At 46.1% G+C, this 17,095-nt stretch overlaps 1 protein-coding gene across 1 annotated transcript in view; it reads left to right on the top strand.

Moving 5' to 3' along the window:
* The window catches only part of GNG4 (G protein subunit gamma 4), a 30,622-nt gene extending 18,530 nt beyond the window's left edge, over nt 1-12,092 (top strand). Inside the window, exon 2 of the mRNA XM_059900178.1 lies at nt 11,964-12,092. Within this exon, the coding sequence (XP_059756161.1) occupies nt 11,964-12,092 (129 nt within the window). The remainder of the gene's footprint in view (nt 1-11,963) is intronic.
* The last annotated feature ends 5,003 nt before the right edge of the window (nt 12,093-17,095 follow it).

The following is a 17,095-nucleotide window of genomic DNA, read 5'->3' as shown; positions in this document are numbered from 1 at the left end:
TAGGAGCAAGTATTTTTATAATGTGAATTTGGGAAGGCCAAGCATGTTACAAAATCCACAGTTCATTAAGTGAAAGTTTTGACTGGATTTTTAAAAAAATTTTATATGGTAAAAATCTCCCAATTAACAAATTAAGAAAAATATTTGCTACCTGAATAACAAAGGTTAATTTCTTTAAATTTAATTTCTCTGAAAAATCAATAAGATAAAAAAAGAGCCCCCTTTTCTTAAAAAAAAATGCACAAACAGCATGAATAGGCAATTTAAAAAGGAGAGATGTAAAGGGTCAAATATATGAAGAGACATTTACCTTCAAAACTAATATAAGAATTGTGCCTCCGAAAAACACTGAGATCCGCTTGAAAAAACAACAACAACAACAACTGAGATCCAGGCTATTGATGTTTTTCATTTTTGCTGAAATCCAGTGTCATCCATCAACTGTTAAAGGAAGTGAGCAGTTGTTTTGATAGCTGGAGTGGAAACTGGTACCATCTTCCCAAAGGGTAGTTTGGAATATGTGTCAAAATATTTATTGTTCACACTCTGACCCAGCATTCTCACTTCTAGGAATTTACCCAAAGGAGAATCTCATAAAAAATAAAGGACAGTAAGAATTTCATCAGAGCACTATTATAATGTCAAAAAATTGTATTTTTGTCCATCAATAGGGATTGGTTAAATAGTGTCGATGAAAAATTAATCAGTCGATCTAAGAAAGAAATGGAAATTTTTATTGGAACCAAATTGAGGATTATAACCCGGGAAGAGCATCTCAGAAAGCTCTGAGAACTGTTCCACCCTTTACAAGTCAAAGCAGAGTTATATAAGTTTTTTGAGACAGAGGGTTGTACATCAAATGGTGGATTATTGACAGTTTGCATAATACGGATCTGCAGGTACAAAGTGGTGGGTCATGTGACCCCTTACAAGATCAAGAAGGAACGTAATCTTTTTTTTTTTTTAACTAATTAATTATTTATTTATTTTTGGCTGTGTTGGGTCTTCGTTTCTGTGCGAGGGCTTTCTCTAGTTGCGGCAAGCGGGGGCCACTCTTCATCGCGGTGCGCGGGCCTCTCACTATCGCGGTCTCTGTTGTTGCGGAGCACAGGCTCCAGACACGCAGGCTCAGTAGTTGTGGCTCACGGGCCCAGTTGCTCCGCGGCATGTGGGCTCTTCCCAGACCAGGGCTCGAACCCGCGTCCCCTGCATTGTCAAGCAGACTCTCAACCACCGCGCCACCAGGGAAGCCCGAACGTAATCTTTTAAGGTGTTGTCTTGTTGATGCTAGGAGAATGTTGCACTTGATGGTTGCGAGGTATTTCTGTGGAAGGGGAGGTTTGCATGATGCATAATGTGCATACACAGTGCACAGTGCGGAGAGAGAGGCAGCCAAATGGCAGAGAAAATTTTTTATGTCTCAGTTTTTCTTGTCTTGCCATAAAATATGAATTTTATTTCACATAAGTTATATATAGACAGTGTTATACTATAGCATCATTAAATGATGTACATCTGTGTGTACTGAGTGAAAAGCATATTGCAGAACAGGCTGTGAGATTGTATGTACAAAGACGGAAAGTAAGATGTCTGCAAAGATGTTCACCAAGATGTTCCCTCCAATGGCGGGGTTTCCGTTGATTTTTATTTCCGTCTTTCTACGTTTGGAGTAATTTTACAAACAAATAAGGATTATTATTGTAATAAAGGCAACAAAGTATCACACCCCCCCCACCCGGGAAATCAATTACTCCCTCCTCTGAAGAGGGTGGGGCGGGGGGGGGCGGGTTGCCACGTGAGGTGACCACATAGTGCAGGAAACAGAAACAGGGACTCCTTTCCACTCAGGATCTCACCACCGCACCATCAGCCTAAGCCACTTGTGTTTCAAACCCAGGAGTGGTTGTTTTTGTGTGTTTGTTTTTTACTACTGTCAATTAGGTTAAACAAATTCAGTTATCTGCACGTGCATTATTCATTTCGTGTACAGTCTCTGTCTTCCTCCCTATTCCTTAGGTATTAACAGCCAAATGCAAAATCTGACCATATTTTTAAGTAAACACACGGCATAGAAATCATAAACGATATTCCGAATTTAAGTGTGAATTCGCTTGGGATTGTCTTTGTACTAATGGTTCTCTCCAACAGCCTGGATAGCCCAGAGCTGTTTGGTGGAGCCAAATGGTAAGTGTCCGGAAATTTGCCGACACAGCCCTTTGGGCATCAATGTTGTGACTCTTGCTTCACATTTGTTTGTTTGTTTTTTAAATAAATTTATTTATTTATTTATTTTTGGCTGCGTTGGGTCTTCGTTGCTACGCGCGGGCTTTCTCTAGTTGCGGCGAGCGGGGGCTACTCTTCGTTGCGGTGTGCGGGCTTATTGTGGTGGCTTCTCTTGTTGCAGAGCACGGGCTCTAGGCACGTGGGCTTCAGTAGTTGTGGCTCATGGGCTCTAGAGCGCAGGCTCAGTAGTTGTGGCGCATGGGCTTAGTTGCTCCGCAGCATGTGGGATCTTCCCGGGCCAGGGCTCGAACCCGTGTCCCCTGCGTTGGCAGGTGGATTCTTAACCACTACGCCACCAGGGGAGTCCCTCACGTTAGTATTTGAACCGTGGCTCTTTCCTCATAATTCTTCTAACAGATATGTGTTTAACACATATTATTCTTATGTTTTTCTAGCACTTCCTAAGAGTTGTGGCTGTGCTGCCAGTTTGTGAATTCTTTGGAAAGAACAAAATGTGTTTTTATGGTTTTATTTTTCCAGAAGATAAAACATGCACTATTAAGTTTCTGAAGCCAAAGCACAAAATTCTGAAGCCAAAGTCAGTAGTTTTTCAAACAAAAGAAGAGTGAGGCTCGAATATCATGGTATTCCCTGTGAACAAGTGAGAAAGGGCAAAACTGGGGAGATCATCATGTTCTGATAGGTCATAGATGGACGATTAAAAGGGTCTGGCGAAATCCAGGAAAGGGATGTAATTAAGATGATAGATGATATTAAGGTGGAAAGAATGGCATTTCTAAAAGAAAATAAATATAAATTATGTCACATGACCCGCCAAAAGTCTAGAGGCAGTGCTAATAGATTTTGCCTTTTCGATAGGTCTCGTCTGAACTCTGTAGCAACCCTTTCTCACTCCAGCTTCTGCTAGTTTAACAATTTAGGTTTAACCCTTTTGTTCATTTTCCCTTCCTCTGCCAGAAGCATTTATAACCCTCACCCAGACCTTTAGAAATTCAGTGATTCAGATGATAACTTTCTACAATCAAATTTAGAAAGAAAATCAAAAAAGGGGGATACGAATGAGCACTTCTAGAACAGGTATCAGATAAGAGGAAAGGACTCTTTGAATTAAATCAGAGAGTAGAATGTGAGAGTAGAACAAGAACGTGAAGGACTTCCCTGGTGGCGCAGTGGTTAAGAATCCGCCTGCCAATGCAGGGGACAGGGGTTCGAGACCTGGTCCGGGAAGATCCCACATGCCGTGGAGCAACTAAGCCCGTGCGCCACAACTACTGAGCCCGCGAGCCACAGCTACTGAAGCCCGCATGCCTAGAGCCCGTGCTCCGCAACAAGAGAAGCCACTGCAATGAGAAGCCCACGTACAGCAATGAAGAGTAGCCCCCGCTCGACGCAACTAGAGAAAAAGCCTGTGCGCAGCAACGAAGATACAATGCAGCCAAAAATAAATAAATAAATTTATTAAAAAAAAAAAAAAAAAAGGACGTGAAGAGTGCATCCCACTTCAAGAGGACGTTTTGGGTGGAGGCACCACAGGCATCAAATTGCCCTGATCATTTCTGAGAAATGACTTCATGTCTATGGCTCAAACACCCTTCCCACCCTACCAGAAAGTAGCCAAGTGAATAATGAAACAATAACACACTGTATGTATAATAGCGTCTGTTATATCATTTAGCCACAAACCACCAGGTATTGCTATTCCCGTTTACAGGAGTGGAAACTGAGTGCCCGGATGACACAGCTCAGCAGTGCTGAGTGCAGCTCTGTCAGGGACATTGCTTTTTGACTCACAACCCCGTGCTTCCTCTCTAAGACATGCTGTTGCTTTCTAGAATCCCTAGAGCTAGAACCCGCTTGTTATGTTCATCTTTCACCCCTGCGTCAGCCCCAGAAACCTCTTGAGAGACTCACTAGTTTCTGTCACCAAATAAATTACTCTTTTGGCGAACTTGCAAAATGACTGAATTATGGCTTCCTTTGTGGGAAATTGAGATATGTCAAAGCTAAGAGGTGGTCAGAGTCATACAGGACACACAGCAACCTGTTGGAAGTGTTTGGTTAAGTCAAGGTCCAGGGTCAGTCATTCTAAACAAGCTGAGAGCTTTGCGGTTCTGGTGGTGAAGACCATGTAATGACAAGCTCTTACTTAGATTAACTTGGAGATATTAAAACTCTCTTTCAAGCATCTTAGAATTACCTCTTAATGTGCAATCAACTTTTGATGTGGAAAAAAACCTTTATGCTGGTGATAGGAAACAGCAGCTAATCCTCTATTCTGGACATTTGACTTTAGAATTCAGAGACGGACTCTCTGTTATATTATTAATTTATTCACACGTATCTCCCAACCCCTCTGGTGTCCTCTGGGAATAACCTTACTCACAACTAGATGCTGTTTGTGGCCTAGAACCCAATGATTGAGAATTATCTATATTGATCTGGGTCAATACAGAATAGTTGCTGGGAACCAGTGGAAGCCAAATGTCTGCTATAACAGAATACCATAGACTAGGTAGCTTAAACAGCAGAAATTCATTTTGCACAGCTCTGTAGGCTGGGAAGTCTGAGACCATGGTGCCAGCATGGTCAGGTTCTGGTGAGGGCTCTCTTCCTGACTTACAGATGGCCACCTTCTTGCTATGACCTCACATGGAAGGGAGAAAGAGAGAGAGATTCTCTCTCATGTCTCTCGTAAGGGCACTAATCCTGTTACCGACCAGGGTTCTTGGCCTTCTTAATCAATAGAAATTGATCAGAGGCCAGACAAGAAATTCAGGCAAGGCTCTATTGGGGGCCCTGCTGCAGCTGGGGGGTGGGGGTGAGAACAAATAATAGGTTCCCTTGCTTGCTCGCTCCCCAAGGTGGGACGAGCTGGTTCCTTATATGGGGTGAGGGTAGGGGCAGGTCCAGGGGTTGGGCTGGAGGGGTGGCTTAGGTGGTCTGCCCACCCCTTTGGTGATTTTGTGTGCAGAGGGCATGTGCAGACCCTGCTTTTGCTCCTGACACCCTTTTTTTTGCTCCCAGCTCTGCAGAAGTGGCAGTTGGGTTTTTGGTCTTTTTGCCTCTTTCAGTCCATAATTTTCCCCAACTGCACTTTGTACAGTTATTTTTAGTCCCTTATAGTTTCCCTGCTGCTTGGGGAGACGTTTGTCCAGGTGCAAACATTCAGCAAAAGGTCCCAGGTCCCAGGCCTGTCTCAATCCCATTCATGAGCTTTCAACCCTCATGACCTAATTACCCACCAAAGGCCCCACCTCCAAATATCATCACATTGGAGACTTAGGCTTCAACATGTGAATTTGGGGGGTGGTGGGAGGACACACACATTCAGCTCATAGCATAATAATTTGGAAGTATCTTGAGAATGCCCTTAAAAACTGGTACGTTGATCTCAAATACTCTCCAGCATTAGAAGAAAGAAAAAATTCACAAGGATTCACCCTGTAGTGTTAGCTCAGGACTTAGAGGTGAGGCATAAACCTGTGATGTCCTCAGGATTCTACTAGGGATAAACGGCGTATGATTTCTTCTGTTGGAGTGTGTACCAAGTTTGACCTTGTGAAAGATACCATTGCACAATGGGGGCTGCAACCTGGCTGTGCTCTTGACTGTGATCCTGCTTTGTTTTCTTGGGGTGGAGGGAGGAACAGGCAGAGCCATCAAGGATGATTGTAATTGATTCCAAGTAGTATTGTTAAATGGACCAGGCTTGCTGAGAAATAGGTGTGAGTCGCTCTACTTTAGATGCAAAGGATAAATGCAGGGGGTGTCACAGCCAGAATAGTAATTATGTCATCTGCCTTGTCCAGGAATGTGATTTAGTAATTGCAACATTTTCTCCCCATCATTGAAGCTTGTAATTATAGTGCAACTAACGGGATTATGTGCTAACTTGGGCTGTTTCAATCACCTCTTTTATTTTGAAATGTAATGGTAAAATTCCACAGCTGTTCCCAGGCTGCTGATTCTTTTCAACATCTGTTATCTTGTAACTCTTAACAGAGTTCACTACTAAGGAGAGGAGGCAGAAATGCTCTGGGCATTTCATAACAGAGGCCTTTAGGCAGAGCAGACTTCAGGCTTGATGAGAAAGCATAAACAGGAAGGGAGCTTCACATTTCCAACCAGAATAAAATTTTCCCTTTGAAAGTGAATCGTCTATTTTATGTTTCAAAGATGGCAGATGTTTCTGGGATATGGCGAAGTCTGCAAGCCATGTTTTATATGCACTGATTAAGGAAACCCTCCCTTTCAATCTAAGGAGCAGATTTAGGTTAATTAATGCCTGGATACTAAACTGTGTGTTAGGATGTCACCTTTCATGTGGAAGCCTCATCAAGATGTTCATTACGGGACTTCCCTGGTGGCTCAGTGGTTAAGAATCCGCCTGCCAATGCAGGGGACACGGGTTGGAGCCCTGGTCCGGGAAGATCCCACATACCGTAGAGCAACTAACCCCGTGAGCCACAGCTACTGAGCCCGCGAGCCACAACTACTGAAGCCTGTGAGCGTAGAGCCTGTGCTGCGCATCAGGAGAAGCCACCGCAAGGAGAAGCCCGCACACCGCAATGAAGAGTAGCCCCCGCTCGCCGCAACTAGAGAAAGCCCGCGCGCAGCAACGAAGACCCAACGCACTCAAAAATAAGTAAATAATTTTTTAAAACCTATATAAATAAATATTTTTTAAAATACCTGTAAAGGTGTTCATTACATGTATGTATCTTTTCAGATCCCATTACAGCAAACTTCAGGGGTTATCCAAGATACTTTGGTTATACAGGAATAAAGGGACCTTAGACACTGCATGAAATAAAGCTGATAGCGAAGGTGGAAAAAGGTGGAAAACTCCCTTTTGTTGTAAGATGACTTACTCGCTCGTATACCGTACTGTACAGTGTTCTCAATAATCTGAGTGCATCTAGGAAGCTAATATTGCGTGGAGCCAACCCAGACCCACACATTTGGTCTTAAACTGGGCGCCAATTACTGGGCGCTAATACTGACTTGATTCCAATTTCATTCCTGTTGTACGGGTGCACGGATGGAACTCTGCAGTCCAGAGGCGTGCAGTTATAACTAAGCAAACACATCTGTGATCCTAAAATAACAACAACAACAACAACAAAAGGAGGCAATCTAAGAACAGCTTGTTTTCTTGAAAGAAAAATTGTGGCATCAAGTGCAGTGTCACCTTTGGAGGTGACAGAAAAATCCCTAAATTAGACCTGCTTGGAGCTAGCGAGGCCAGACATTAACAACATGGTTTTCAGAGTGTCGTAGACACGGGGCTGGGAGGGGAGCAAATACACAACTGTGAGACCGGAAGGAGACCCAGCCCCATCTCGCCTCCGCGGGCGTCCCCCAACGCCCCATTTTTTTGAACCCTCTCCTCCCATGTCCTGGCCTGATGGTTGGCGATGCAGCGCCCCCTTGCGGTTGCTCCCGGGAAATTACACTTGTCAAATCCACCCACGATGGATGGGTGTTGACAAGCATCTGAACATGTAAACTGATCAAGGGGAAGGAAGCTGTAATGTTGGGATTGGTTGTTAGCAAGCCAACTTCGGACCAGCTGGATCGTGCTGTTAATAGGTAAACTGAGGCGCACTAAAATTTTTGAAGAGTTTATTTAGGCATACGTGGAGTCGAATCCAGCAACGCCAAACCAAAGGTAGTTAGCGGTCCACCGACAGCCATAGGGCAAGGTGTTTATAGAGAAGATGCTGAAGCAAAGCAGCTATTAGGTATAGCTTAAGCGGTTGTCTTAGGTGGGAAGACCCAGCTGGCTGTTTGTGATCGGTCTTAAGTTTCACTTTCTCAAGTTCTCAGGCTTCTTGGTTTTGGTTAGTTTACGAAGGCTACTAAGGAATTAGAGCCAACTCAGTGTAATAACATCCTTGTTTAATTCTCTAACAGCATGTAATGTAGGTCACAGCCTCGAGGGAGGAGTCTCAGGGTGACATTGGCAGCGTCCATCCGGTCACTCCCCAGGGCACGGGGAGAGAAAGCCAGTCCCAGCTGAGGACACTCACCTGTTAGGGTTTCCTTGGCAAGACTGTCCCTGGATTAAACAAATGACCTAAGAAACTTTAGTTGCAAGACTCTTCTCCTACTGGTCACGTGAGTTCCCTGGTAGCTGGTCTACAAGGAGAGTGTGCTGGCCCAGCAGGCGAGAACTTTCCAGACCACCTTACAGTTAAAGTTTTCATGAGCAGTTGATCAGGCAGTTGCTGCAGCATTTAGCTTCTGTGGCCAGACTTCTTAGCTTCAAATTCTGGTCCTCTCTCTTACTAGTTGTATGACCTTGGGCAAATTTCTTAACTTTCATGCATCAGTTTCCTCATCTGCAAAGTGGCTTTAAGAATAGTACTTAGAAGAATTAAATGAGGTCATACATAGGATGGTGCATTTAGCACAGGGTCTGGCACATAATAAGCACTCAGTAAATGTTAGCTATTGTTTTTATTAATGGTTTTATACAGCTGTCTCTTGAACTTGTTTAATATGGATCTGCCACAGGAGATGAGCCATTCTTGGCATGCCAGAAAATCGTGTTTCTGGGTTCAGATGGCTGGGACCAGCCTCTGGATAAAGGAGGCAGGTTGACCAAGGTATCTTCCCCTGTGTGGAAGTGGATGGGGTACTCAGACACCCCTGTCTCCCTGCCCTTGTTCATGGCCCTGCAGTGGTGTGCAGCTATTCTCCTGTGATGTTTTAGCACATACTAATTATTCTAGTGACTTTATAATTTTTGAGTCTTCTCAGTTAGATCTTTAGAGGACAAAAATCCTGCCTTATTTTTTCCCCTATGCCCTCTCAATTAGCTAAAAGATGGACACTCAGTAAATACTTCCCAGATGAGACGATAAGGTTTATAGAGAATTCAGAACAAATGGAAGCATGTCCCAAAAAATGAAATAGATGGGAAAAATGAAAACTAGAGAGGGAATGTTAAGACATTCTTATATTTATTTATTTATTTATTTATTCTTTGCTGTGTTGGGTCTTCGTTTCTGTGCAAGGGCTTTCTCTAGTTGTGGCGAGCGGGGGCCACTCTTCATCGCGGTGCGCGGGCCTCTCACTATCGTGGCCTCTCTTGTTGCGGAGCACAGGCTCCAGACGTGCAGGCTCAGTAATTGTGGCCCACGGGCCTAGTTGCTCCGTGGCATGTGGGATCTTCCCAGACCAGGGCTCGAACCCGTGTCCCCTGCATTGGCAGGCAGATTCTCAACCACTGCGCCACCAGGGAAGCCCAAGACATTCTTAAATGAACCATCTGGAAGAGCTCACTAAAGTCACAGCTAAGAGGACAGGTGGCTCTTAGGGGAAGAAGGTCCCAAGACTGCCGCCCTCTTGTGTGTGCTGGCCTGGGCAGCAGTGTAGACCAGTTCGCAGTGGTTGCCAGAGAAGCCACTGGATGACTTCCGTGGTCACCCTAACAAGGTGGCCACGGAGAAGACCCCATGCCTTTCTGGGCCCTGGGAGAAGCCTGGAACGGAGAGTAGGGGATCGTGACTAAGGCAGTCAGGGGAGAGCACTTGGCTTTGGGTCAGAAGGTGGAAGTAAGCGTGCTGTGTGCCGAGCTCCGTCTCTCGGCTCCACGCCCACGTGCTCGCTCTGTGATTCTGGTTCTCTCGTGTGTCCATCACAGCTTTGTGGGCTTCAGAGTCAGCTTCCCTGCTCGTGTGCTCTAGTTCCTTGTGATGGCTTCACGGGTCCCCTGCAGGCCTATATTTGTGGCCTCACCTGGGAGATTCCTGTATGTGTGTCCTGTAAATCACTGCAAGCTTCACTCTCATTCAACCCAACATCCATTTATTTAGGATCTAAAATATTGCCGTGGTGCTATTAGAGCTCAAATTATAGACTGTTTAGAGTAAACAGGATCTTGGAGATTTCTAACTCACCCAGTCTTACAAATGAAGAAACTAAATAAAGCTCAGAGAGTTTGAGTTACTTACCCAAGGTCACACAGCCATCTTGGGGGCGGAGATGAATGGGGAAGCCTGATGCCCCATTCCACACTCTCAACAAATGTAGACTTTCTCAGGATTCAGGTTGACTCATCGGCTCAACTTTTAGTTGTTTCATTCAAAGGAAAAATTCATTACATATCTCTACTGGAATTATTTGTAGGATTCCAGGCACTGCTAAAATAGGTAGGTCTGGGCTGGAAATCAGAAGAAGAATTTCTGTAAAATTTTGGAAGATGGGCCAGTTTTTAAAACCTGATGGAAGGTGTATGGCTTGTACGTACTGGGGCTTTCAAACATCTTTCATTCACTTGTGGAGTGTTTTTTCATTCTGGAGAAGATTTAGACATGGAATGTACAAAAAGGATTCACTTTGCCTGCTATATACTTACCCTGGCCTGTAGCCTCTAATAAGCACAAGCTAATGGGCAGGATGTTAATTCACAGACCACTCATTTGCCAGACACGTGACACGGACCACGGGCAAAATGAGCTTCCTCTTAGCGAATCCTTCTCGGCACCTGGCCTTCTCCCAGCAACTCCTCCCCTGGAACTCCTGGAGTTGAGCTGGGGGATAGTTTGATCCACAGTTGCCAGGTGTCAGGAGGCTTCAGATAAGCCTGGAAGGAAAATGGAAAGGGTGTTCCGGTCAGGAGCAACTGTCTCCTCAGGGGAGTGGCCATTCCAAGTTCAACATGTGCTTATATGTGCGTTCTATATAATGTGCTTATGATCTGTGTTCTGTTGAGGAGGAATAAGTGGCTGTGTTGGTCACGAGAGTGGATTGCAATAAAACAATGACACTAATAATAATAACTACAGTCACACTGGCTTGGCTTGAGCCAGCACTCGGCTTTATCCGTCTAGAAATGGTTTCGCAGAGTAATAGTGAGGCTACTGGCCTGGAGCTTCCACTTACCCCTCAGTTGACAGGAGGACGAGGCTGTCTGGACCTTCCTGCTGGCTCCTCATTCCTCTCTCGGTATGGATCTACTCTACCACCAGGCGACATCTCTTTGTGTTACCTAGCCTACGCTCATGCTGCCCGATGCACAGCAGGCCAATAAATCGAGAGATAAGGTGTTGGGGCATGGAAGAGTGACTTTATTCAGAAAGCCAGCAGACCAAGAAGAGGGTGAACTACTGTCCCAAAGAACCATCTTCCCGGAGTGAGAATTCAGGCTTCTTTTATACTAAAGGGGCAGGGGGTGTGGCTGGTAGTTGCAGACTTCTAGATGTAGGAATCTTTTGTTTTTGCACCTGTCCCCATAGGTCAGGTCACGGTGTTCCTATAAACCTCCAACAAGACAACTGTTGTCCTCTGTTCTGCAACTTTTTATCTCTATATGAATGGAAAGGTGTTTTACCTTTAAAGGTCAGAGCTTTGAGAATAGGCTGTCCTGTATATTTCAGGCTCTAGGCAACATTCTTTTACAGAAGGTGCAGAGCCAGCATGCCTAAGCACAGGAAACAGTGCACAGGGGTTAGAGCTAAAGGAACTGATCCAATATGGAGTCACGTTTGTTCTTCTCTATTACATTTCCTTGGAAGCATGTTTCAAAACCTGTCTCCTCTGGGTTTGCACAAGTCTACTCTCCAGGCCACGGAATGGCCTTGTCGGTGGTGGTGCACACGACACAGCCTGTCCTTGGGCTTGTCCGCTCTCCAAATGGGCACCTCTGCCTCGGACCCACCGTGAACCAGCCTCTAACCCTGCACCTGTGCTGTGTCCCCCCCCCCCCCCAGGTCTCCCAGGCAGCAGCGGACCTCCTGGCGTACTGTGAAGCTCACGTGCGGGAGGACCCTCTCATCATTCCAGTGCCTGCGTCAGAAAACCCCTTCCGAGAGAAGAAGTTCTTCTGTACCATCCTCTGACTCCGTTTGCTATGAAAACGTCTCCTTTTCTGTCCGTAAAATCCCTCGTAGAGACCGCGCATGCTCTTAGCTTTAGGGAGCTCTGCCCACACCCGCCCCCGCCCAACCAGGATTGCCCAGGCCTGTCTCCTCTTTTCATTGGTTTTCTTCACTGCATTCTGTTTCACTTTTTTCTTTTCGTTTTCATGTTATTTTCATTATTAGAAAAGGAAATAGGCATTTTTGTAGCCAAATAACAAATGTGCCAAGTAGAAATAAGTATGGGTTTAAGGGCTTAAATTTTTTTAACATCAATTCCCAAGTTTACATAGGTCAAGTGTATACATTTCAGTGGATAATTTATTGAGAAGTGGATAATTTACTGAGAAGTGGATAATTTATTGAGAAGAGAAAACAATCCCCCATTCGTGATCATTCAGTGTCAGATTAGATCGTTTTGACCAACTGAAGTATATGGGTAAAGTTTCCATCTCTCTTCCTGGAGAAAGCAGTTCTGGAAGTTCTCTATTTCCTGCTTTTCTGTCGTCCTATTTAAAGAAGAAATAACCTACATCATCGGGTGGTTTTCTAAACGTGGGTCATCCTGGGGCCTTGTGGCCCAGCCCCTGAGGGAGGGTCCAGACCCCTGTTTCCCACTGATTGTCATTGATCCCTTTGGAGGTGGTCCTTCTCCGAATGTAGGTGTTGGGTGGATATTGGAGTGAGCTTAACTGGAAATGTCACACCATTACCTCTGTTTATGTGCGCCAGCCAGGCGGGCCAGGGGCACATGTCTTCTCTCCAAATGCCACCTCATCCTGCTCCCTCCTATTCTGGCTCCTGCTCTGCATGGGCTGCATTAATAAGGGCCTGTTCTGGGCACAGCACTGGGTCCTGTGGGGTTTCACCAGGGTGGCCCCTGCCCCAGAGGAGTGAGCGAGGGGCAGCAGCTCACCACGTAGCTCATCCAGTGATCAGAGCATTCACACATATCCACTTATTTAATCCTCCAACAATAAATAAATGCCGTGAGAGTACGTCTGTTCTAAAGAGAGGGAAACTGAGGCACAGAAAGACCATGTAGTTTCCCCGAGGTTATAGATGGTGAGCCGGAAGACTGGGACCTGAGCCCCTGAGCTCCACTGCTTTCCAGGCTTACCTGTTTGCAGGCAGGTAGGTAGACCTGCAGACAACCTGAGCCACATGCCACAAAGCACCGTTGCCGGGGTCCACCCAGCAGCACACTTCTCTTCCCATCTTCGCCAGGAGCAGGCGTGTTGGGCCCGTATTCTGGCAGCTTATGGAAGGTGAAACGTGGCCTGCTGCTATGGAAGGCTAGGCGGCTCTCGATTTTTCTGAGACAGACTTGCAAGCCCCACCTCAAACAAACTCCTACCACCCCGGATGAAGGAAGGGAATAAACCGCAGGGGCAGAGAGCACTCTGTCCAAGTATGTCCTGTTCCATTTGTTTGGAAACTGTCTCCCGTCCTGGCTCTGGCAGTGGCTTCACTGTAGGGCAAGCCATTGTGTGCCTGGAACCTGCAAACTGGGGATAATGGCAGTTACTCCTCCTGCCTTTCTGTCTAGGACAGAGGGAGGTGCTACATAGATGAAAGCTCTGATTATCATTTAAAACAAATGTGCTAAATGCCAGGCTACAGTATAGGGAAGAATGCATGACTTCAAAGATCCATGGTTCAGTTGGAGGAATCATGTAAAACCGCCTACAAAGAGGCAAATGTCATTTTCAGATCAATTAATGACTTGCTACCCTCATAAATGGTTTTAGTACATTTTTATTCTTTGCTGCTTTTGTTGAAACCCACGCTTTGTTTCATGAAAGCTCCCTGATAATAACACTGTTGTTAGGAGGCTGTGTGCTCAAACTATAGCAGAATTGTATGCTGTCTGTGATAATAGGACTTCCAATCCTCCTCTGTTTTGGTTTATGACCAGGATCTGTTCATTCTGTGGTCCACATCAACATCATGAACCCGATAAAGCAAAGCACAATCCATAAAAGCACATCAGAGAAGCTGGGAAAGTGGGACAGCACGGAAACTGGCTAAATCAGGTCAAGAGAATAATGTACTCCTCCTTGTCTTCACCAGACTTTCTCCCCTTTGTTTTCACTTCCAACATCCCTGCATATTCTGCCTCCACTTTTTCCCTCTTTTTCCTTCTCCTCCTCTCTTCCTTGCATCCCTCCATGAGATGCTTTTTGTCCTTTTACTACGCCTTTTCCTTCCAAACCTATGGCGTTTTGTGTGGCTTGCCCCTTTTAACGTATCCCTGAAGTCATTGCTGCCCTTAAAGGCAAGTTCGTGAACATGCGCTGTGAGACACGCAAACGTGTGGATGAGCCCCTCCCCCGCTAGCAATCGCCGGGAGCTGATGAAGCTGCCTGTAGCAGGCAGTTGTCATATGGTGTTTCTAGCTTGGCTGTCCAGCACCTGACCCCTTTCCTAAAGGGGGAAATCATGAAATCACCCCTATGTATAAATGTAGGGATGCAGTGCCCCCAGCACAGTGGATGCTGAAGTGGGGAGGTCTTCTCTGTCTCTCAGGTGCATCCCCTTTTCCAGCACCAGACCGGCCAGTGACCCAGGGTGAACTCCTTGGACTCCCATGCTTGGGATTGTGAGCCTGGTGCAAGTGACACAGAAATTAAGGGATGCTGAGATTCGTTTCATGGGAGCTGTGGTGGTCCAGGGGTGGCAGTGGTCCAGCAGGGAAAGTGTCTAGGATTGGCAGGCTGCAGGGGTGGTGTGTCCAATGGTAGTAATGTCCAGGGATGGCAGAGTCCTGAGCAGACCGTTCCTGCTTCGTTTCTTGGCCCCCATCCATCTTCCCAGGTCTCCTTTCTAGCTTTCTGTCAATTTTGTGAGCCGCCATGCTCCATCCAATAAATTCCTCATTCTTCTGTGAAATAGCTTGGGTTGAATGTACATATCATATGACCTAAAAACTCCACTCCTCTACCCAACAGAAATGTGTACGTATATTCACCAAAAGAAATGTACTAGAATGTTCACAGAAGCACTGTTCATAATAACCCTGAACTGGAAAGTACCCAAATGCCCATGTTGAATGGATAAATTAGGGTATATTTGCACAGTGAAGTCCTACACAGCAAGGAGAAGGGGTGCTCCTGCCGCCACACACACGGCACCATGTAAGTCTCACAAGAGGAGGCAAGTTCGTACTGTATGGTTCCATTTATATCAAGTGTGAAACCTGGCAAAGTTCGCCTCTGCTGTTGCAAGTAGGGATATGAGTTACTCCTGGGGGAATGGTAACCAGAAGGGCACAAGGGAGATTCTCGGACCTTCTGTTCCTCGATCGGGTTGCTGGTCACCTGGGCGTATCTATAGTTTGTGAAAATTCTTCGAGCTGTACCCTTGTGGTTTGTGCCCTTTTCTGTATGGATGTTGTACTTCAATAAAAAGTTGGTTTTGTGCCTAGCAATGGGGAAGCCTACGGTTATTTTTTTTCCTGTTCTTTTTTTGGCACTTTGCTCAACTTTCTACTCCTGTTTAGGTACAACATCATTAGTGGGGCATTTAAGTGTATTTAACAACATTCTGAAATACGAAATACTTGTAATCCACAGCTCTCTGGACAGAGAATAGCTCTCAGCACAACGCAGACGGTTGCCTATGAATGGGGCATGTGAGTGCCGTGCGTGGAATCTGTGTCTTTGGGGAGAACGGTTGAGGAATCCTCCTGGGATTTCCCACTCGGCTCAGCCTCTGTCAGTGAGGCCGGTGACCTACCCTGAGCCTCTCCTGCCTTCCGACCACTGGAATGAATGGAGGGGATGGCCGGCCACAAAAACCTATTATCAGACACCACCTCTGGGGGAAGGAGCTGCTACAGGCACCAGCTGGCTTTGTGGTGATGCATTTTCTGAATGCAACCCGGTCTCCCAAATACACTGAAGCAGACATGGCTCCCTCAACTCTGCTCCCACCCACGGGGGCACTGGGCCCCCTTCCAAACCTCTGATTGAGTCCGAGGTCCCCCAGGGCTGTCTCCTCGGCTCTCAGCTCCCAGGTGGCCTCAGCATTCTCCTTCTTGCAGCTCTGAAACGTTGAATCCCAGGGTGATCACAGAGTGGCTTCATGCTGGGACTCCTGCTACATGAATCCACAGGTCTTACCTTTGATTCTGAGCGCCAGGCCCACGGAACTCGACAGTGAGTCTGAATTGTAAGCAGCCTCCCTCCGAGGGAGCCGCGGGACGGGAGCAAACCAAAGGTCAGAAGGAATTTTGTTCTGATGACTGTTCCAATTTGACATGAAAATAATGATAACAGCTAGTGTTTGGGGAATTCCCTGGAGGTCCAGTGGTTAGGACTCGGCACTCTCACTGGTGTGGCCCTGGTTCAATCCCTGGTCAGGGAACTAAGATCCCACAAGACGAGCAACAAGGCCAAAACGACAACAACAAAAACAAAAACACAAAACAACTAGTGTTTTGACCTGAGAAGAACATGGTTGTCATAGATTAGACAGAACTGACCTACACCTCCATCTCCTTCAGCCCTTCAGGGTGGCAAGAAGACACCAGTTTTTATGGAGGACCCAAGCGATGCTCTCCACCCCACCCCATGCTTCAGCTCCATCTCTCGGGGGCACGCCCCTCCGCCCTCCCTGGGACACACAGCCAGAGCAGCAAGGGTGGAGGATACGCTGGGTGTCTGCCCAGTGTTTCTGGAGGTACGTGTGGGTGAGCTGGTGGTAACTCCCACTGGTCAAAACCTGACAACCCATCCAGTTTCTAATAAAACCCTTACACTTGATTCTGCATTAGCTGTAAATAAGTTACTGACTTGTAAGATGTTCAGGCCCATGCCTGGTAGTTAACCAAATGCTGGAGTTATTGTGACCACTTAACCTTTAAAATGGATAAACAAGGTCCTACTGGATAGCACAGGGAACTGTACTTCAATAGCCTATGATAAACCATAATGGAAAAGAATATGAAAAAGAGGGTACATATATGTATAACTGAGTCACGT

Source organism: Balaenoptera ricei, chromosome 16 (genome assembly GCF_028023285.1).
Source record: "Balaenoptera ricei isolate mBalRic1 chromosome 16, mBalRic1.hap2, whole genome shotgun sequence".
Classification (NCBI taxonomy): Eukaryota; Metazoa; Chordata; class Mammalia; order Artiodactyla; family Balaenopteridae; genus Balaenoptera; species Balaenoptera ricei.
Note: the sequence above shows the minus strand (reverse complement) of the source record. Positions and strands in the feature narration are given on the sequence as shown.